Raw genomic sequence first — 23,316 nt, forward strand, 5'->3', positions numbered from 1 at the left:
AGATAACTAAGATCAATCAGCACATTCTCACCACTCGGCAACTGTCAGTGAATGTCTTCCTCGCTTGTTCTAATACCTTATTTGAAATGCACAAGCCCACAACTCCATCCTCCACGGAACACGAATCTACGCCTCCTTCGGAAAGACTATCGAAAACAAATTTCAGAAAGATTGTGTGTCCGCAGCCCGGGCAAAGAAATAAGTGCCCCTGGCAGGTTAGGTGTCTTGACCCCTCTACCTCCTCGGAAGGAGCGGTCCACGGGGAGCGCGGGTCCGGTGGCTCGCTTGGCCGCGGCTTAGGGAACCACGAACTACAAGTCCCAGCAGGCCGCGCGGCGCCTCCGCTTCATTAGGCGCAATCAGCGGGTGGCTGAGAGCCAAGACCCGGCGAATCCCGTCACCCAGCTGCGGCGCGGAACTCGGCGCCGCGTCCCCGCGTCCCTTGGGGTGAGTAGGCTAGTCGCACCAGGGTCGCGCGGCGCGTAGAGGGCTGGGGTGGCGGTGCAAACGCCCCGGACGCCCGCCTCCGCTGGAACTGCGCAGGAGGGAACCCGCGGCCTGTGACCTTGTCACCCAGGCCGGCGCGCGGCCACGTGACCGGCAGGGCCCCGCCTCCTCTGCGGTCACTCTCCAGCCTGGCTCACCAGTGGGCAGAAGTGTGGACTGGCTACTTAGATGGCGCAGTCTCGCATGTAGGCAGGGCTGGAGGAGGAGGCATCGGGTGGCTCACCCAGGCGACCTCTGCCTAGGCGGTGTGTGGACTCCGAGCCGCGGGCGGCGGGGGGCTGGGCGTGATCTCTGGACTAGAGCGTGGGGTGCCGCCCAAATCTCTGCCTTCCGTCTGGTAGCTTGGCGTGCCCCGGAGCGCCCCTAATCTCCCACACTTTGCGGGGCCCTGCGCTTCCAGTTCTCCTGGAACTGGAACGTGCTGATGACAGCTGTGCATGGAGAGCAGCCTCTGGAAGACACCTAGCACAGCTCTCTCCCCAGGTTAAGTGGCATTTACTTTCTACTAGGTAGGAAGTCAGCCAATTCAACAAGTATTTATTGATCACGTCCATGATAATTGGCACTTAATGGGTGCTCAAGAAATATTTACCGAGCTGAAAGTGAACTAGACTTTATCTGTGCCTTTGTATGTTTTCTTTAAGCATTTTCTTATTGCACAAGCTATCAAACTGCATCAGAATCATCTGGAATCAACCCAGAGTTTCTGATTCACTAGGTCTGGGCTGGGGAGCAAGAATTTGCATTTGTAACATGCTCCCTGGAGATAGAGATGCTGCCCCGGACATAATTTTGAGCACTACTGCTTTATAGGAAAAAAAAAATCCTGTGAATTTAAAGCACCAACTTCTCACACTGGGTTATGGGTCTTTGTGTCCTTATTTGATAGTTTAACATTTTGTCATGATAAACATGTGCATATCACTGTGTACACTATTAATTTGTCCCTACATTATTTTATATACAGATTTACACTTCTGTCATTTTTCCTGGATTACATCATATCCTCTTGTGTTATTATTGGCTTGGCTGTTTCTCAACAGCCTTTACAGATGTAAGATTTTACCTCTGCCGGGAGAGCTGGCATTTTATTCCTTCCTGCTAATATACATTTTCTTGCAGACAGGGGACCTATAAGATAAGAATAGTGCTTGGTTCTGGTATCCATTCTCCGACTCCCTGTCCAGCTCCCTGGCCCCCAACTAACTAAATCTGGATTTAGATTTTTATGCCAGAGGGACTCCAGTGACCTACCTTTTACCTGCCACTTGCTCTTTGTGCTTGATTTTCCACTGTTTTCCCTGAGTCCCTACTTTCCCAGGATGGACTGAATGGGGAATTTCTATTCCTTGCCTGGGTGAGATTTATTTTCCTTGTCTGTTCTGGGACCGTGGCATCAGCCACGGATTCCTTTACTTAATCAATATTGATTCAGCCACCTTCTGGACATATGATTATATTTGGACTGCATCATTGGTGGCAGGTCACGTTATAAACCTCATCAGGCCAGTTAGATGGTCCCTGGGCATTGACTGTGCATCTTTCCAGACTTGAGACATGATGATATTTTCCACCTTGTTTGCTTATTTTTTTTTAAGTTTATTTATTTTGAGAAAGAGAGCGAGCACATGTGCATGAGTGGGGGAGGAGCAGAGAGAGAGAGAGAAAGAGAGAATCCCAGGCAGGCTTGGCATTGGCAGCACGTGGAGCTGGAACTCAGGAACCTCAAGATCTGAGGTGAAACCTGAGCTGAAACCAAGAGTCAGATGCTAAACCGACTGAGCCACCCAGATGCCCCTCACCTTGTTTGCTTTTTATCCACATCAATTACCAGATTTCCCTGAAAACCTGATCACTCTCTCCAAGGGTATTATTGAGTCCTTTCCAGTCTTGGGAGTAGACCAGAAGAAATAATGCCCATTTCTCTAGTAGCCTCTTTAGGAAGTGGGAGGAGGCTGCGGTCACTATATGGGATTGATGGAATTAGAGCCCAGAGTGCCTTTCTTCTGACCATTCTCACCTGCGCACCAAGCAGGGCACGGTGATTCCATGCTTATTGACCTGGAATGTGGCATGGGGACTGCGGATGGGTGGTAACTGGTGGGCCTAGCCACTCTTTGGCCCACCACAAACTGTAAGTGCTTGATTCCCCATTTAGTTCTGTCCAGGGGATGGACATTCCATTTGACTATCAACTTCCCATTTGTAGAGCTTTCCACACTTGCCTTTTGCCTCATTTCATCACCTGCTGCGGTGTTCCCTATGGTCCAGCAAGATGGATTCCATTCTTATAGATTTGACAATAACACAGCTCTCCTAAATGTTTCATAGACTGGAATCGGTTATTTCTGGTGAGGTGGTTTGGTTGATATTCTGACATGTTGATTTCCAGGGCTCTAAGCAGTGTCTTCCACATGCCTGCCGTTTGGGCAGGGTAGAGGGTCAGAAGGCAGAGTCGCTGCCCACAGTGACTGATACGGTTATTTGTGAAGAGTGCTAAGGACATAGGTGAACAGAGTCCCTGCTAAGGAGGCCGTGTGCCATAGACAGCCTCAAGCTCCAACTCTGCCGTTTACTGGTTGAGTGCTTGGGAAAAATCTCCCAACTCGTTCCTTTCCTCATTTATGCCTGTGGATGATGATAATATTTGTCTCATCTTACTGGGTTGTGTGGAATATCTAATGAGATAATGAGTGCAGAGGGCTTTGTAAAGGTTAGTTGTTGCTAAAATTGTCATCTAATTTTTAGGTTTTTAGGGTCTTGGTGTCCTTAAGGCCCCTCCCAAAAGTGTGTGCTCCTGTGAGAAGTAACTCAGGTGAAAGTCAGAAAGGCAAGGAAACAGAACAGGGCAGGTGATTCATTAGCAAAAGGTTTAATAATGAAAGGTGTTTTTCATCGACAGACATATTTCACGGCTGACAGGGTCTTTTAAAATACCCTGAGGGAGACAACTCATTTGCATGTTAAAGACTCACTGACACTGTATGGAAAACTCCAGCTCCAGTCTATTTAGGCACAGTTTGGCTCCTCTATCATCTATTTTATGTTTTTCAATTTCCACCTCTTTTATTACTGAGGACATTTGCATGAAAACCAGGTCTTGGGAATTCTGTTTCTTGCTGTGGCTTCCCCTCCCAGGGTGGGATGGTCTCAGGGCTCCATTGCCTATAGGGACAGGCCTGGAGGATGGTGCACCAGGAAGATGAGGTTTAAGAGGCAAGAGCTGGGAGGTGGTGCTGGGGTGCTGGGGTAGGATGGCTACTGAATTGATAGCCCTGGAGTGATTCTCACCTGGGGACCTGTGTTGTTACTGGCTCTGCACAGGCCTAGTGGGGTATAGTTTCTCCCTTGATTCATCGATTCAGTAAATACTTTTGGAGCACCTACCACGCCGAGGCAGAGTTTGGCAAACTGTAGCCTCTGGGCCACATCTGGCCACACTCATAACTTTATATTTTGTCTGTGCTTGCCATTTGCCTTGTGCTACAATGCAGTATTGAGTAGCTGTGACAGAGGCATTATATATAGTCTGCAAAGCTGAAAATATTTAATATATGGCCCTTTACCGAAATAGTTTGTGACTCGTGTGCTCGACAGGGAGAAAAGCAAGAGCAAAAGCTGTAAGGCCACAGTGTGCCTGGTGGGTTTGATGAATAGCTGGGACGTTAGTGCTTTTGGAGTGCGGTAGCAAGGGGGAAAAAGGAAGGGCCTGAGACCTTGGAGGAAACTGGGGGGTCAGATCAGATAGGGCCTTGTCGGCCAATGCCTTGGGTCTTCATCTGAGTGAGGTGGGAGCCATTAGAGAGTTGAGAGCAGGGGAATGCATAATTGGACTGAAGTTTCTATGTTTAGGTGGAAAAATTCACTCTCTTACTCATTCAATTATGTATTTGTTAGCAAACTTATAAATTAGTTATGTAATATATTAACAAATTTGGCCCTTTGCATCTAGTAGAAGAGGCAGATACAGGACCAAATTCTTAGAGATAAAAGCAATGCATAATAAGACCAGATGGGAAAGAGGAACTAATTCTAAGTGGTTGGTTCACTTAGAGGCTTCATAGAGGGATGAGGGGGGGCTGAGTGTGCAGAGGTATTTGGGAGATGAAGCGGGCAAGGTGGGGCGGGGTGAGAATAGGGTGGTCCTTGAACCCCTTGCTAGAGAACTTGGACTTTTCTGTAGGTGGAGGGGAGGTAGGATAATGAGTGCATGTGGAGGTTAGGGTGGTGACGACTCTGGTGGAGAGTAAGAGCCAGGTGAGATGTGGGGAAATGGCTTTGGAATGGAGAATGGTTGAGCAGTTTAGTCAAGATAAGATGGGCTTCCTCCCTTGCTTTGTTAATTGTACAAGGTTATGCCAAATCCTGGTCTCTCAGGTGCTATGAGTTCTTAGTCTACATAAACTTGTCAGTGTTTCTGGGAAGAAAAAATGAAGTTTAAAGTGACAGTAAGGAAAAGACGTCTTACTTGCTGAGTATGTTAGGTATTATGTTAAAACAGCATCTCCTCTAATGCTCGCAGTAGCCCTAGGAGGGAGGTACTATCAAGAACTCTTTTGTAGATGTTTACCTGGAGGCTCCAAGAAATGTGGCTTGCTCAAGGTCACAGAGCAGGTGAGCAGCAGAGCAGGATTCTTCCTGGCTCCAGAGGCTGAGTTCCTGACTTCCAGTCCCTCCATATGGCCATTTATCTATCTATCTATCTATCTATCTATCTATCTATTTATCTATCTATCTATCCATCCATCCATCCATCCATCCATCTACCTACCTACCTACCTATCTACCTATGTTTATTTATTTATAAATGTTTATTTATTTTGAGAGAGAGAGAGAGAGAGAGCACACACAGGGGAGGGGCAGAAGGAGAGGGAGAGAGAGAACCAAAGCAGGCTCTGTGCCATCAGTGCACAGCCTGACATGGGGCTTGATCCCGTGAACTGTGAGATCATGACTTAAGCTGAAATCAAGAGTCAGGTGTTTAACTGAACTAGCCACCCAAGTGCCCCCAGATGACCTTTTTAATGTGGGCTTCTTTTCAGGCCCCACAAGGAATGGTCCCTCATGGACTACACTGATGATCTTGAAGGAGGAAGATGTGTAAGGAGCTGAGTGCACTCAGCCTAATGTAAAGCCTGCTTCTGGGTCCATTTGGGAACCTGTGTTTTGGCAAGACAAGGTAGAGGGTGAACTGAGCATGCTGATGCCCTTTTTAAACATTTTTTACTTTGGGGCGCCTGGGTGGCTCAGTTGGTTAAGCGTCCAACTTTGACTCAGGTCATGATCTCACAGTTCATGGGTTCGAGCCTGGCATCAGGCTCTGTGCTGATAGCTCAGAGCCTTCTTCGGATTCTGTGTCTCCCTCTCTCGCCTCTCCCCTGCTCACGCTCTGTCTCTCTCTCTCAAAGATAAATAAACATTATTTATTGTTTATTTATATAAAAATATAAAATATAAAACATCTTTTATTTTGTGTGTGAGAGAGAGGGCACAAGCAAGGGGAATGGCAGAAGGAGAGGAGAGAGAGAATCCCAAGCAGGCTCTATACTGTCAGCATGGAGCCTGATGCAGGGCTGGATCTCATGAATCGTGAGATCATGACCTGTATGCTACCCTTTTTGAGAGCAGATCCTGCAGGCTGAGGGTGTAGAGAACAAGGGGAAAAGGTAGGGGGAAGTGGGAGCCTACCAGGATGTTAGAAGTGGGGCACGCAGAAGTCCTGCAGAAGCTGATAGCAGTGTAAATGAGGTCCTTTATTGGAGCATGGCGTTGGGAGAGGAAATAATTACTAGTAATAATAATAATAAGAGATAACAACAGTGTTGGTGGTGATAGCAGTTGCTGCTGTGTTCTTACTGTGGAGGTGGCTCTTTGCTATACATTTTGCATGACTTCCTCATCCCTCACCACCCCATCCAGTAGACACTGATGTCATCATCCCCATTTTATAGGCAAGGTCACAAGATTCAGAGAGAGTTAGCAGTGTGGCTACTAACCCTTTGGGCAAATGACTATAGGGGCTCCAATGCAGGCCTGCTGGAGTGCATGTTCTCAACCACCATGTCTCTGGTCTGGAAGGAACCCTTGGCTTACTAAAATGTTGGCAGAGGGGTGCCTGGTTGGCTCAGTGGGTAGAGCATGTGACTCTTGATCTTGGGGGTTGTGAGTTCGAGTCCCATGTTGGGTGTAGAGATTATTTAAAAAAAATATTAAAAAAAAATAAAATTTTGGAGGGGAAGGAAAAAAAAAAGGAGGGAGCCAAACCATAAGAGACTCTTAAAAACTGAGAATAAACTGAGGGTTGATGGGGGGTGGGAGGGAGGGGAAAGTGGGTGATGGGCATTGAGGAGGGCACCTGTTGGGATGAGTCCTGAGTGTTGTATGGAAACCAATTTGACAATAAATTTCATATTAAAAAAAATAAATTTTGGCAGAAAAAATAATTAAAATGCAGAATGATGTGGGGATAGGGAGGCTTTCCTAAATAAAGAGAATATAAAGAAAATAAACCACATTCTACAAAACAAGGTTTTAATTTAATTTATTCTTTTTATTTATAAACTCCTTTTTTCCCCCCAGAACTGAACCAGGAGCTGAGCCAGAGCATTTGTGTTTAGGGAAAGAAATGAGTTTCTGAAATTATTTCTTTAAAAATAATTGTTTGCAGTCACTCTTGTGTGCCAATTGCAGACACTGGGGGTTTGGGAGTAGGTGCCATAAACTGAGAAGGCTTGATTTTTGGGCATGGTTTCACTGATGGATTTGAATGCAGTGGAGCCTCTTTATTAAAGAGTAAAAATCACCCTTATGTTATTAAAATGCAGATTCCTGAGTCCCATCTCCAGGGTTGGTGATTCAGTGGGTCAGTGAGTAGACTTCAGAAATCTGCATTTTTGTGTGTTAAAAATTTTTTTTTCTTTTTTTCTAAAAGTTTTTATTTTGAGAGCTAGAGCATGGGGTGAGGAGGGGGGAGGGTCAGAGAGAGAGAGAGAGAAAGGGAGAGAGAGAATCCCAAGCAGATTCCATGCTGTCAGCACAGAGCTGGTCGTGGGCTCAATCTCATGAACCGTGAGATTATGACATGAGCCAAAATCAAGAGTCAGACACTTAACCGACTGAGCTGCCCTGGTGTCCCTAAATTTTTTTCTTCTGATGAGAACTTTGAGGATTTACTCTTAGCAACTTTCAAATATGTAATAAAATATTGTTAATTAAAGTCCATGCTGTATGTTACATCCTCATGAGTTATTTATTTTATAACTGGAAGTTTGTACCTATTGATCCCCATTGCCCATTTTGCCCACCTCCACCCCCTGTCTTTGGTAACCACCAAGCTGTTCTTTGTATCTGGAGTTGGTTTTTTGTTTTTTAGGTTTCACATATAAGTGAGATCATATAGTACTTGTCTTTCTCTCTCTGACTTATTTCACTCTAGGTCCACCCATGTGTCACAAAAGGCAAGATTTCTTTCCTTTTCATGGCTGAGTTATATCCCATTATATTTACATATATATCACATTTTCTTTATCCGTTCATCCATTGATGGGCATTTACGTTGTTTTCTTACCTTGGCTATTATAAACAATACTGCAGCAAACATGTGAATGTATATATCTTTTTGAGTTAATGTTTTTGTTTTCTTTGGATAGCAATTCCACTTCTGAGTATTTGAGTCATATGGTAGTTCTATTTTTAAGTCTTTGAGGAGCTTCCATACTGTTTTCCATAGTGGTTGCACTAATTCACATTCCCACCAACAGTACACAAGGGTTTCTTTTTCTCCATTTCCTTGCCATCACTTGTTATTTCTTGTCTTTTTGATAGTAGCCATCCTAGCAGGTCTGAGGTAATATCTCATTGTGGCTTCAGTTTGCATCTCCCTGATGATTACTGATGTTGAGCGTCTTTTGGTATAACTGTTGGCCATTTGTATGTCTTCCCTGGAAAATATCTATTCAGATCTTCTGCCTGTATTTTAATCAGATTTTTTAAACTGTTGAATTGTGTGGGTTTTTTATAGATCTTGGATATGAATCCCTTATCAGATACATGATTTGGAAATATTTTTTCCCATTCAGTAGGTTGCCTTTTCATTTTGTTGGTGGTTTCCTTTGCTGTATGGAGACTTTTTAGTTTGAGGTATTCCCATTTGTTGTTTTTGTTGCTTTTGCTGTTAGTGTCAGATTCAAAAAGTCATTGCCAAGACCTATGTTAAGGGGCTTATCGCCTATGTTTTCTTCTAGGAGTTTTATGTTTTCAGATTTTACATTCAAGTCTTTAACCCATTTTAAGTTAGTTTTTGTGTATGATATGAGATAGGGATCCAGTTTGATTCTTTTGCATGTGGCCATCCAGTTTTCCAAACACTATTTGTTGAGAAGACTGTCGTTTCCCCACTGTGTATTCTTGGCTCCTTTGTTGTAAATTAATTGCCCATATGCGTGTGGGTTTATTTCTGGACTCTCTATTGGCTTCCATTGATCTATGTGTTTGTTTTTATGTCAATGCCATACTGTTTTGATTACTACAGTTTTGTAATATAGTAGTATAATCAGAGACCATGATACCTCCAGCTTTGTTCTTCTTCCTCAAGATTGCTTTGGGCATTCTTGGTCTTTTGTAGTTCCATATAAATTTTAGCATAGTTTGTTCTATTTCTGTGAAAACTGCCTTTGGAATTTTGATAGGGATTGCATTGTATCTGTAGATTGCTTTGGGTAATATGGAAATTTTTTTTTTTAATTTTTTTTAACGTTTATTTATTTTTGAGACAGAGAGAGACAGAGCATGAACGGGGGAGGGTCAGAGAGAGGGAGACACAGAATCTGAAACAGGCTCCAGGCTCCGAGCTGTCAGCACAGAGCCCGACGCGGGGCTCGAACTCACGGACCGCGAGATCATGACCTGAGCCGAAGTCGGCCGCTTAACCGACTGAGCCACCCAGGCGCCCCAAGGAAATTTTAATAATATTCTTCCAATCCATGAACACAGAATATCTTGCCAGTTATTTGTGTCTTCAATTCATTAGTGTCTTATAATTTTCAGTGTATAGGTCTTGGTTAAATTTATTCTGAGATATTTTATTTTTGACGCAATTGTAAGTGGGATTTTCATAATTTCTCTTTCTGATTATTCATTATTAGTGCATAGAAACCCAACAGATTTTTGCATGCTGATTCTGTATCCTGCAACTTTACTGAATTTGTTTATTCTGATGGTTTTTTGGTGGATTGCTTAGGGTTTTCTATATATAATATGTTATCTGCAAATAGTGGCAGTTTTACTTCTTCTTTCCCAATTTGGATGCCTTTTACTTCCTCTTGCCTAATTGCTCTTGCTAGGGCTTCCAGTACTGTGTTGAATAAAAGAGGTGAGAGTGGGCATCCTTGTCCTGTTCCTGATCTTAGAGGAAAAGTTTTCAGCCTTTCACCATGGAGTATGATGTTAGCTGTGGGCTTATCATATATGGCCTTTATTATGCTGAGGTATGTTCCCCTGTATCTACTTTGTTGAGAGTTTTTAATCATTAATGAGTGTTGAATTTTGTCAGATGCGTTTTCTGCATTGTTGAGATGATCTGATTTTTATCCCTCATTTTGTTAATATAGTGTAAGAAATCTACATTAAAAAAAGATTTTAGTATAATATGACTTCACTCATATGAGGACTTTAAGATACAAAACAGATGAACATAAGGGAAGGGAAGCAAAAATAATATAAAAACAGGGAGGGGGACAAAACAGAAGAGACTCTTAAATATGGAGAACAAACAGAGGGTTGCTAGAGGGGTTGTGGGAGGGGGGATGGACTAAATGGGTTAAAGGGCTTAAGAAATCTACTCTTGAAATCATTGTTGCACCATGTGCTAACTAACTTGGATGTAAATTATAAAAAATAAATTGTTAGATTACAAAAAAGATTTTAGGGGTGCCTGTGTGGCTTAGTTGGTTAAGCCTCCAGTTCTTGATTTTGGCTCAGGTCATGATTTTGCAGTTTGTGAGATTGAGCCCCGTGAGATCTGACAGCGCAGAGCCTGCTCGGGATTCTCTCTCTCTGTCTCTCTCTGCCCCTCCCCTACTGTGCATGCACACATGCTTTCTCGAAATAAACTTTTAAAAAAATAAATAAGATTTTATTTTTGAGTTAAATTTATCCTCAACATGGGGCTCAAACTTACAACCCTGAGGTCAAGAGTCTCACGCTCTATCCACTGAGCCAGCCAGGCACCCCCGAGATCTGCATTTTTGAAATGGTATTTTTACAGGTATTCCTCTGACCATACGTTAGAAATGTTGGATTAGGAAAAGAAGACTGCCAAGGAGAAAAACAACAGAATTATAAAAATTATTGAGTCCAGAAAGGGTCAAGAAAGGAGAAACAAAGAAATAGAACAGGTAGGAAAAATAGAAGACATAGAAGAAGATGCTAAAATTAAATCTAAATACATAGGTTATATTAATTGCAAAAAGAAAAAAATCAACTATATGTTGTTTAAAGAAACAGTATAAATTTAAGTTGAAAGTAGAAGAATGGAATGAGATGTACCTGTGAATACTTAAAAAAAAAAAAAAATCTGTGGGATGCCTGGGTGGCTCAGTCGGTTGAACCTCTGACTCTTGATTTTGACTCAGGTCTGTAGGATTGAGCCCCGTGTCAGGCTCTGTGCTGAGCATGAAGCCTGCTTAAGATTCTCTCTCTCTTCCTCTGCCCCTCTTCCCCACTTGTGTTCTTTCACTCAAATAAAATTAAAGATTTTAAGAAAATCTGTGGCTATACTATGAGGCATGAGTCCAAATACATTTTAAAGAAAATGAAGACAAGACTGTGTGTAGCAATAGTTTTCATACAAAGAGGAAACAGAGGCACAGAGCAGGGAGGGGATGGTCACAGACTGAGTCCAAAGCAGAGCAAACAGTGATGGCCTGAATCTTCCTGCTGCTTCTATATAGGTTTGCATGTGTGGATGACTTGGTGATTCACTTCTCCTGGGTGGGACTTCTCCCCTGGTACCTGCAGCTATGGTCGAGGATTTTAGTCTGATATAGAGTTCCCACAAATTGAAGAGGAAGCAGCCCATTGGGTACAGTGACCTCCAAATGCTCCAACAGTCCACCTGGTGGGCTGAGCTGGTACAAGTAGGGTGGGGAAGGGTATCAAAGAGCCTTGAGCCCACTTGATCCTACCGACTGGGAGTATGTTTGGTTGAACAGATCAAATCAGCACGCGGACATCGAATCCCTAACCGTGTAGTATCCTGCAAGACTGTGAGTGGACGGTGTACTAATAGTCATGGTATTTGCCTTCAGGCAAAACTTCAGGGAACTCACAATCTAGACAGGGAGCAGTTTACTCTAACTGAAATAAATATTTTGGAAATCAGCCAGACACTGAGAGCTTATCTGGCTGATTCTGACCAGCTGCCATTTTGGCTGTGGCCTGAGCACTTCAGACCTGGGCACAGAGGGCTAATGATGCCTATATGTGCATGGTGGTACAAATAATAGTTACAAGTAATGGTGGTTAGCATGTTCTGCCACTTCCCCTGTTTAAAATAGCACCTCTGTCACATATTCATCATCCTCTTACCCTCTTTTTCTTCTCCGTACTTAATACCAGTTGCTATTCTAATATATGTCTGTTTGCTTCTGATCTGTTGTCCCATCTAGTGTGTAAGTCCATGTGGGCAAGAACTTTGTTTTTCTCCTTCTGTCCCCAGTGCCTAGAATGGTGCCTGGCACTGTGGAAGGAAAAATGACCTTGAGAGTTGGCTTGTGCCAGGTACTCTGCTAAGCCTTTTATGTACATGATCTCATTTTATCCCAACGACTTTTGAGGTAGCTACCCCAAAAACGAGGAAACAGAGATCAGCAAGATTGAGAAAATGGCCCAAGGTTGTATAATCTATTAAGTGGCGGAGCCTGCATTTGAATCCTGGTCTGACTAACTATGGAACTCAACTGTTCCTTTTCTCTGCTTTCCTTTGGCAGGGTCTGGGGACATGGCCCGAAAGGCTCTCAAGCTTGCTTCGTGGACCGGCATGGCTCTTGCTGCCTCTGGCTTCTTCCTCTACAGCAACAAGTACTTGGATCCTAATGACTTTGGTGCTGTCAGGGTGGGCAGAGCAGTTGCAACGGTAGGTTTTCCTTATTGTCAGGGTGGCAGAGGAACTGCTGTATTACCTGCAGGTGTTTGTACATGTAACAGATATACGTGCCAGCCACACATGTGGAGCTGCATGTGTGCCCTTCCTTGTGCAAAGCTCCCTCTGCACAGTAGCACAGGCATGGGTGTGCACCCTCAGGCACCTATATTCCTGTACGCCCAACCTCTGTCATACTAAGCCGAAATAGAATGGGATTGCACAGGGTCTCTGTTCTGAAGCTTTGACATGCTAGATTCTGTATGTAATTTTAGAGACAGACCTGGACCGGTGCTCCTCAGCAAATGTACGTGGAAAGACTTTGCAGCCTTGATTAAACTCTACCAGAAAACTTGGCTTTCTCTTCAGTGTGCTAGTGTGAGTGGTTCCTGATGCAGGGCTCATACTCAGAACATCTGGGCCTTGGAAAACTTTGGGGCTCCCCTCCAACCCTCAATCTAATCTGAGGGGTCCTGGGTGGCTCAATCAGTTGAATGTCTAACTTTGGCTCAGGTCATGATCTAATGGTTTGTGAGTTCGAGCCCTGCACCGGGCTCACTACTGTCCGCACAAAGCCCACTTTGGATCTTCTGTCCCTCCCCACTTCTTTGCCCCTCCCCTACTCACACTCTCTCTCAAAAATAGATACACATTAAAAAAAAAAAAGAGCATCTTAGTTGAATATTTCACCATTAGAAGTTTTCTCCAGTGGCTCAAGAACATCCTCCCTGTTGAATCATGTCCTCCTAACTCTGCTGAAAGGAGCTCTCCCAAACATGCATATATAACTGCCCCATTCGTGGGTCATTTGCCACATGCTTCGTGCTTTCTTGCCTCCTCTGTCTGCTGCAGGATGAACTCATCCTTTCTTCCCCTTGGCATAGATATACTCCGTGCGCTGTCTGTTTGGGTTGTTGTCTGATCATTTCCTTAATACTCGGTGTTGTGAAGTCTTCTCCCTAGCTAGTCATAGAATCTAATGGACAAATAGATAAATAGATAGGCCATAGAGTATGAAATGATTCCTGAGTGTTTATCAAGTGCTTTTTGGGGGCCCAGTGTGGTCTTTACAGGCTTTGAGAGGTAGAAATGTACCGTCCTACCCACACCCAGCTTTGAAGGAGCTGATGGTTGAGGAGTGCTCATGTGAATGGGTCAAAAAGCAATGGATTTGTTTTAAAGCCATAGATCGGATCAAGATGTGTGATTCAGGTGACCACTGCTACGGGACCTCAGACGCAAGAGTGAGACCCGTAGGCCAGGAGTCAGGATGAGTGTCCTAGGGGAAGCAGGCTTTGATGGAACCTTAGGGGTTTGAATATAGTTGACCCTTAACAACGGGTTAGGGTGCTGACACCCATGCAGTCAAAAATCCACGTATAACTTTTGACTCCCCCAGAGCTTAACCATTAATAGCCTACTGTTGACCGGAAGTCTTACAGATAACATGAAGAGTCGATCAACACATTGTATGTCATATGTATTATATACTGTATTCTTATAATAAAGTAATCTAGAAAAAAATGTTATTAAGAAAATCATAAGGAAAGAGTGCCTGGGTGGCTCAGTTGATAAAGCGTCTGACTCGGCTCAGGCCATGATATCATGGTTCATGGGTTTGAGCCCTATGTCGGGCTCTCTGCTGTCAGTGCAGGGCCTGTTTCGAATCCTCTGTCTCCCTCTCTCTCTGCCTCTCCCCCCACCTCTCTCTCGCACATGGGTATGCTCTCTCTCAAAAATAAATAAACGTTAAAAAAAAAACCATAAAGAACATACATTTACAGTACCATACGGTAATTTACCGGTAAAACCCCACGTGTAAGTGGGCCCGCACAGTTCAAACCCATGTTGTTCAAGGGCCAGCTGTAGCTGGGAATGAGGGAAGAAGGCATTTACCAGTGATTTATAAACCAGCCACTAGGCTGTGCATTCTTTGAAGGCCAGGGCTCTGGTCTTGATTGGCCTTGTGCTTTGTTCAGTGACCAACTCTTGTTCGCGGTTGGTGCTCAACACATTTATATCGAGTGGAATAAAGCTTTGGGAGTGTAGACAAGGGAGCAGACTCCTCTAGGTATCAGCCTTGTAAGCCTCTTACCTTCCAGGGGCCTCAGTTGCTCAGTTCTAAAAAGGAAGGGTTGGCCTAGGTAATCCTCAAGCCTCCTCCATGTCTGAGATATCTGGAAGCCTGTAATTTCCTGATTTCACCAAGAACATGGGGACTTCTAGACTTTTGGCCAAGGGACACAGAATCAAAACTTAGGCTGTTAGAGCAAACATAAATGTAAAACGATGTTTACTTGTGGCAATACGTTTATCCAAGAGCGTTCGTTCAACTAGTCTTTACTGAGCATTTACCTGTGTGTCTGGCACTGTAAAAAGGGGCTGGGGATGCAGTGATGAGCAGGAAGGACAAGCCTCTGTGTTTATAGAGCTGAAATTCTAGCAAAGAGGAGATAGTCCACCTACCAGGAAACAAATGAGTGAGGTAATTTCAGATAGGATAATTTTGTTATGATGAATAATTGAGAGTTCCTGGTGGGTGGGGCAGCCTTCGATTAGGGCTCTCTGCAGAGGTGGCATTTGTGCAGAGCTCTGACTGACAGGAGGAAGCAGGCCAGGCTAAGATCTGGGGGCAGAGCATCGCAGCGGAGGGGTTGTCTACTTCTCTAGACACACTGCCTCTGTCAGGGGCTGGCAGCTGCGGGACTGGGTGGATGAGCGATATTGAACGTCCAGGTGCTAAGCCTCTCATTTCCTTGGTTCACAGACAGCTGTCATCAGTTATGACTATCTCACCTCCTTGAGGAGTGTCCCCTATGGTTCAGAGGAGTACTTGCAGCTTCTATCCAAGGTAAGGAACCCTGGGCCCAGCTGAGCCAGGCCAAGACTGGGTAAGTCCTGAAGTACCTGCCAAGCCAGCGAGCTTTCTGTGTGGAGCTGAAGGGGGGCAGGGGCTGTGCGAGGATTGAGGCTGGAGGCTTGGAGGCAAGGAGCAGAGGATTTTTCCTCATTGGAGGTGTTTTTGTGCTGATGGGCCAGGCTACCAGGCTGACATCAAGCTGGATCCTGTGATACTGAGGTTATTAATCTACAAGGCACTGTTGGGGAGGCTGGTGTATGTTTCTGGGGAGCACAAGGTGTCTGGGATGACTCAGGAGGGATGAAGGCTCTGTTCCTGAGATAACTCAGTTGGCTTCTGAAGTGCTTTGTCAGGCAAAACCCAGTTGAAAGAGGTTAATTGCTTTCCTGTCCTCTCAAGGCTACACTGGGGCTTCCTGTTAGGCCTCTGAGTGGAGCTGTTGACCCCACTCCCTGTCTCCTCACTTGGAACAGTCAGTTGATTTTGATGCTACAATGAGATGAGTTGGGGCATCACACAAGAGGGCATTTTTTTGGATGTGAGTTGAGTTTGGGGTCAAGTGTAGATACTTTTGGTTCCTCCAGAGAGAGGTTTGTGATAGATCTGTATGTCTTTGCTCAGCCTGCAATGCCCTTGGCCCCTTAGAAAATCTCTAGTCATCCTTCTGGTCTCAGCTCAAATACCTCTCCTCCGTGACACTTTTCCTTCTCAATCATTCCTGGTGGATGGGGTAATTAATTTTAAAGTTTTTATTTAAACTTTTCATTATACAAATTCCAACCATTAACAAGAGTAGAGAGAATAGTATAATGAACCCTATGGAACTATCATCCAACTTCAGACATTATCAACATTTTGCCAATCTTGTGTCACCTACTCTCTATTCATTCATTTATTTTTGCTGAAATATTTAAATTTTTAAAAATATTTATTTGTGAGAGAGAGACAGAGAATGAGTGGAGGAGGGCCAGAGAGAGAGGGAGACACAGAATTTGAAGCAGACTCCAGGGTCTGAGCTGTCAGCACAGAGTCTGATGCGGGTCTCGAACTCCTGAACCGTGACATCATGACCTGAGCCAAAGTAGGATGCTTAACGACTCAGCCATCCAGGAGCCCCTTTGCTCAAATATTTAAAAGCAAATCTTAGGCATTATATTATTTCATCTGTAACTACTTCACTTTGTATCTCTAATAGATAAGTACCTTAAAAAAACTATGATACCATACTCTTAATTAACAAAATTAATAATATGTCCTTAATTTCTTTTTTTTAATTAAAAAATTTTTTTAGGGGCGCCTGGGTGGTGCAGTCAGTTAAGCGTCCGACTTCAGCCAGGTCACGATCTCGCGGTCCGTGAGTTCAAGCCCCGCGTCAGGCTCTGGGCTGATGGCTCGGAGCCTGGAGCCTGTTTCCGATTCTGTGTCTCCCTCTCTCTCTGCCCCTCCCCCGTTCATGCTCTGTCTCTCTCTGTCCCAAAAATAAATAAACGTTGAAAAAAAAAATTTTTTTTTTAATGTTTATTTTTTGAGAGAGAGAGAGACAGAACGTCAGTGGAGGAGGGGCAGAGAGAGAGAGAGGGAGGCACAGAATCCGAAGCAGTTCTAGGCTGTGTCAGCACAGAGCCCGATGCTGGGCTTGAACTTACCAGCTACATGATCATTACCTGAGCCAAAGTTGGCGCTTAACAACTGAGCCACCCAGGAGCCCCTGTCCTTAATAATTTCTAATATCTAGTGTATACTCAAATATCCCTGGTCCCCAAAATGTTTTTTTTTTTTTTTTAAAGTTGGTTCATTGCAATCTGGATCCAAATGAAGTGGCATATATTGCATTAGGAAACAGCAACCAAAATCTTCTCCAATCTATAATATCTCTTTTTCCTCCTCCCCCTCCTTTTTTGAGCTATTTGCTTATTGAAGAAAGCAGATCATTTGTCCTGTAGAATTTTGCATATTCAGGATTTGGCTGATTGCGTCCTCAAAGTGTTGTTTAATGGGAACTAGAGTCACCTGGCATGCGATTCCAAGTTTGAACATAGAAACATTTGAACATAGAAAATGATCCTCCTCCTGCTGTTCTTCACATAGCTAGTTTTCCTGCCTGGGAGTGATGATCATCTTGTCCTGTGTATCCTTCCAGAGATATCTTCCTGTTTGAATTTAATCACTCTGTCGCCTTTGTTCCTACAAAAGATGATAATTGGTTACATGTCTCTCACTTTAGAATATAGATTCTTTTAGATCAGGGATTGGCTCATCTTTTCCATATTTCTACTTCTAGAGATGATGCCTAGGACTGAGTTGACTTAATATCTGTTTCAGGCTGCACCCTGCTAGCTCCTTCCTCAGGAGAGGACCTAGAAAGGGTGCTAGGTTTGTATTCGGAAGACCTGAGTTTGTGTTCTGTCTTTGGGATGGTCATTTAGCCTTTGGAGCTGCCATTTTCCTTTCTGGAGACTGCAGTTGGCTATGCCACATATTGCAGATTTTATAGATATCTGAGAGGGTGCGTTGTGAAATGTAAATGTACAGCAGGTTTCAAAAGTAAGTCCAATGTCTACTGGGAGATGTTCTCCCATGAGGACAGAGACTTGGTCTGTCTGTGTATCTCCATGTCTGTAGCACCTACAGCAGTACCTCAGACATGGTAGGTCGTGAATAAAGGTTTGTTGAACAAATGAATGAACGAAATGTTAGTTTGTATTGGAAAAACTCAAAGCCCTCCATTTCTGGGACTTAATGCCAAACTCCTGCTTTTCCCAGCCCCTCTTTCTCCATCTAACCAGTGCTCCGGGCCTTGGGGCCCCCAGAGTGACGTTCTGCACAGAGGCCAGGCCGAGACACAGGGGAAGTGCTCTGCAGAGGAACAGGGGATGGGTGATGTGCGGACAGTTGCCCTCATGTGTAAGTCATCTGAAAGACAGTGGTGCCTCAGCTCCTGGAGAAGTTGGCAACTTTGGGGGTTGCAGGAAGGAAGGTGCAGTGTGATATTTGACAGGAGGGCAGCATGTGGTAGTTGGCACCGATAACAGGGGTGCAGACTGGTCCCTGGGAGTTGTGCCTGGGAAGGGGAGCTGGCTGGCACTAAAGAGCACGAGTAAATACTGCAAGAGTGTGTTCTTCCACTGGAACACTTATCTGTTCTTGTCTTCGTGACTGATAAAAGAATGAGTGAAGGGTAAAACATAATTATCTTACCTGTCAAGCCAGTGTCCCCAGGTCCCGGAGTATGCTAGAGCCAAGAGACAGTGACTTAGAGAAGCACTTTCAAGGTTGGCGCTCAGCTGGCTGGTATCTCAGTGACTCAGCTTCACATCAAGAGGGGGTAGGAGTCAAAGTGAAGTAGTGTTTTTTAGGGGCTCAGTGGCACTTTGCTGGGCAGCTCAGGGGGTGTGGCAAAGCCCCAGGGCTTTGGAGAACCAGACTCTCGGTGTCCAGGATGCTTATAAACAGAGATGACAGGTGTGAACCAGTATGTCCACAAGGCAGAAAGAAGTCACAGCTGGTATGGATGTCCAGACTGGACTGGAGGAGGCAGGATTGCATTGATTCTGACCAAGGGGTTGGGGTGTGGTAGACATACATTAAATTTTCAGTCCCAGAGCCATTCTTGTTTTGGGAAGTAGCATCCAAAACTTCTTTTGGGGAGCCACTCATGTTTCATGTAGTTACCATGAGGTTTGAGTGAGGCTCACCCCATCCTCAGCTCCAAGAGGGGGCACTTGACTTAGGTCATCTATAGAGTCCATTCCTCTGGTCCTAGAGATTGGTTCAAGGACGGGCATTTGAACCAGTATTGGTCAGTGAACATCAGGTCCAGGACTTTGAGGGTATTCCCCACAGGACACTGCCTTTTCTGCTGTATTAGCTGTGGGTATAGGATGTTGACTCGAGCTGCTGGAAGCCATTTTGCCACCATGAGGGGAAAACCTGTCTGTGAATGGAGTCAGTATTGTGGAGGGAAGTAGTCATTTGAGTCCCTAGATCTTTCTGAGCCTGAAATAGAGTTTCTAGTTATATGTGCCAGGAAATTCTTTTTTTTGCTCCAGATGGTTTGAGATCAGTTTTCTGTTACTTACAATCAAATGAATCCTGATACACTGGGGATTCTTGGAGAAGCATGCTGGATTTTTTTTTTAAGTTTATTCATTTATTTTGAGAGAAACAGAGAGAGGGTGCAAGCAAGGGAGGAGCAGAGTGAGAAGAGGACATAGGATCCAAAGTGGGCAGAGAGCTTGATGCGGGGCTTGAACTCGTGAACCATGAGATCATGACCTGAGCTAAAGTCAGGTGCTTAACTGACTGAGCCACCCAGGCACCGCATAAGAAGCATGCTGGATCTTGAAACACAGTTAAGGTTTTGATCACAAAAGGTCTGGTAATTCAAAGAAAGAAATGAAATAGAAATTCCAAGGTCTAAATAGGGTGAGGAGAGGTTTGCATGGTGCAGAGTAGTATTTGAGCCATTTTGGCCCTGGAGCCAGGTTCTTAGGCTCGTGGCCTGGCACCAAGCACCTGTACTTCCCTGTCTGTAAAGTGGGGGCCGTGGCCTTTGCCTCAGCTAAATTTGTAAGAGGTGAGAAGCTTTATTTAATTAAATACTGTGGATTATTTAATCTAGCCAGAGAGGAGATCAAAGTGCACAAGTGTTGCCTCAGCGGCTCCTTATCGTTTTGATGAACAAATTAATGATTTCCTATTTTCCTTATTTCTCCATTTGTCAATTGGCATTCTTTTGTGAGCCATCCCTTCTCCTTCAGTTGTTTAATTATTTTTATCACTGTGAACTCATGGATATTTATTTTATTCTACAGGTACCAATCCAAAGCAATCATCAGTTCATTGTTCCAATTATTCTAATTTTGGTCATTGGGAGCTCTTTCAGGTTGATTCCTGTGTCCTTTTGTATGTCTCAATTCTTTACTGAGCACTATCTTATCTTTTTTTCTTTTTTTAATTTACATCCAAGTTAGCATACAGTGCAACAATGATTTCAGGAGTAGATTTCCTTATTGTCCCTTACCCATTTAGCCCATCCCCCCCTTCCACAACCCTCCTGTAACCCTCTGTTTGTTCTCCATATTTAAGAGTCTCTTATGTTTTGTCCCTGTTTTTATATTATTTTTGCTTCTCTTCCCTTGTGTTCATCTTTTCTGTGTCTTAAAGTCCTCATGAGTGAAGTCATATGATATTTGTCTTTCTCTAATTTCACTTAGCATAATACCCTCTAGTTCCATCCATGTTGTTGCGAATGGCAAGATTTCATTCTTTTTGATTGCCGAGTAATACTCCATTGTATATATTTACCACATCTTCTTTATTCATTCATCCATTGATGGACATTTGAGCTCTTTCCATACTTTGGCTATTGTTAATAGTGAGTACTATCCTATCTTTCTAAGCCCCAGACTCCTCTTGTATTTTCCTTGCCCCAGCCCCAGCCCCAGGATCAATCACTTCTCCAAAGAGCCCTGGCTCCTTTTCTTGGAGAATGGTATTTAGAAACCAAGATGTTGGTGCTAGGTCTGTGTATTTCTCCCAGAGTGCCATTGTTTCTAGCCCCTCCCAGAAGACAGGGCTAGGAAATATATGTATGTGTACTTACTCATGCATACACACACTCATCTATTAAAAAACCATGAGTTCATACTGATATCTCCAATTTCAGTCTAACATCATAGAGTTTATTTTAACTTTCTCCCATTCCTTATGTGTAACTTACTTCTCTGACAGTGAGAAACCTGCCTCTTATTATCTATAATATATTCATGTACACTTGTTCAACCCTAATATACCCTAAGACAGTTAAGACTCCCGAGGTATATCAGAGCAGAGAGAGTGGCCCAAGCTGGGTGAGATTGAATGAGTTAAGTGGGTATTTGAGCTGGGTTTGGAAAGGGGGTAGGGTTAAAACATGTAACACTGCGGACAGGTGATTTTGGCTGAGGTTGATGGGTAAAATTTTGGGGATTGTCTATAAGAAACAGAGATTAGTTCGATGTTACTTGGGACTAGGGTATGGGTGAGTGAAGGGGCATAGTGGCAAAGAGAATTAGAGCTAGGTCACAGAGGGATGAGAGGCCAAGTTTTATACCAGATGTAGTAGGGAGCTATGGCAAGTTCTTGGGTAAAATATTTTAAGCCTTCAGGGAATAAGAATGCTTAAAGTCATCAGTCACTGAATATTTTTTGTGCTTCTGTACTATAGACAATGAGTAGAAGCATGTGAGCCGGAGGGTGGGGGGAGACCAGGGGGAGAGAGAGGGAGGTATAGGGAGAGAGTGAGATCACAGGTGGTGCATCTTTCTTTGTTAATCAGAGTCCTAATGTAGGAGGGACCTCAGCTGCTGCTGTGACTGGGAAGTTTTTTTTTTTAGCCGAATCCAATTTCTTGTTTCTGAGCAGGTCACTGGGCTTCTGTTGTATCAGATGCTTCAGGTCAGCAGTGTGTGTGTGTGTCATATTAATTGTTCTAGTACTTACGACTTGGGCCGGAGGAGGTAACAATTAATACTCTTTTCCTCTTTGTCTGAGAAGCAGAGCCAAGGAGATGCAGGTCTCTGCCAGGAAGAGCTCAAAATGTCGGCTTTATTACTGATAAATGCTGGGCTGGAGCCTGTGTCTTGGGTCTGTGAGCAAGTGGGCTTGTTGAACTTTCACTCCTGAATTTGATAGACTTGCCACGCAGGCACATTCGTGGCAGGACAAGCCTTTCACATGGGAGCCTGCCTCTTAGGGCAGGGAAGGGCTGAGTATCAGTGTCCTGCGGGTGTGTACAGATCCCAAAAAGGGAGGGTAGTGGAAGGGGTGGACTGAGCATGAAATGTTTCCTTTCCCCAACTCACCATTCTGATTGCCGATTCGTCCTCCCACGGGGAGTGAGAGGGAGAAGAGAGGTCAAGAGCAGTACACCCTTAGTGGGGCTCCTATATAACTTAGAGATAGGAGGTTCACCAGCAGTACTTACCTGCAGATAAGAGGTTGCTGTAAGAACCTTTTGTGCCCATTAAATTCTGCTAACATTTATACCTGACCTTGTTTAGGGACACGGCAGCTTTGGGCTTGGGTGTGGGATAACAATTTCAACATGACTGAAATGTGCATTTAGAGGGAAGGATCATAGACCTTTTAGAACCATGGCATGTGGTAGGGTGTTTTGGGGGAAAAGGATACTGATGAGAGGAGTGGAGTAAGGGGCTTAGGTGGGGGGATAACTCTATTTATAATTATGCCATTGACCTTGAGAAAGGTATTTTCAGCACCAGTTAGCTCAGGCCTCTGATGTACAGACAGAACTGAAGGTCTAGAGGCATGATAGGATTTCTTTAAGTGCCCCCCCTCCCCTGACCCTGCAGTTTTGTGGCAGATCTTGGGCTTGGACTTGGACATCTAGATCTTGCCTGATCTCATGTTCTTTGCACTTTAACACCTGGTTGTCTCCCTGTTTATCCATTTGCAACCTGGGAGAAAGCACCAAGTTGGATAGAAGTTGCCTGTGCAGCCACTCTTGCCAACCAGCTGCTGCTGCTGAGTTGCTTCTCCCCTGGGTCCATTCCCCTGGTGTGAGCCCTGAGGCTGTGGTCCTGCTGGGATGGGTTTGGAAACACAGAGGAGGAGGAAGAAGGGCCATAGAACCTCCTCCTGGGAATTCCTTTTTTTTTTTTTTTAAGTTTATTTATTTTTGAGAGAGACAGAGATAGTGTGATTAGGGGAAGGGCAGAGGGAGGGAGAGAGAGAGTCCCAAGCAGGCTCTGCCCTATCAGCATAGAGCTCCATGTAGGGCTCGAAGTCACGAAACCATGAGATCATG

General features: G+C 44.4%; 1 protein-coding gene across 2 annotated transcripts in view; it reads left to right on the top strand.

Annotated features, from left to right (window-relative positions):
* The first annotated feature begins 387 nt into the window (after positions 1–387).
* ADCK1 (aarF domain containing kinase 1) overlaps positions 388–23,316 on the top strand; it is a 123,066-nt gene continuing 100,137 nt past the window's right edge. Inside the window, exons 1-3 of one of the 2 annotated variants that reach the window (XM_047864318.1) lie at positions 388–447; positions 12,495–12,640; positions 15,414–15,497. In XM_047864318.1, the coding sequence (XP_047720274.1) occupies positions 12,506–12,640; positions 15,414–15,497 (219 nt within the window). In that variant the 5' untranslated portion in view covers positions 388–447; positions 12,495–12,505. Of the gene's footprint in view, positions 448–942; positions 991–12,494; positions 12,641–15,413; positions 15,498–23,316 lie in introns of those variants that run through there. The other variant, XM_047864317.1, reaches the window with a different exon arrangement.

This window comes from Prionailurus viverrinus, chromosome B3 (assembly GCF_022837055.1).
Source record: "Prionailurus viverrinus isolate Anna chromosome B3, UM_Priviv_1.0, whole genome shotgun sequence".
Lineage (NCBI taxonomy): Eukaryota > Metazoa > Chordata > Mammalia > Carnivora > Felidae > Prionailurus > Prionailurus viverrinus.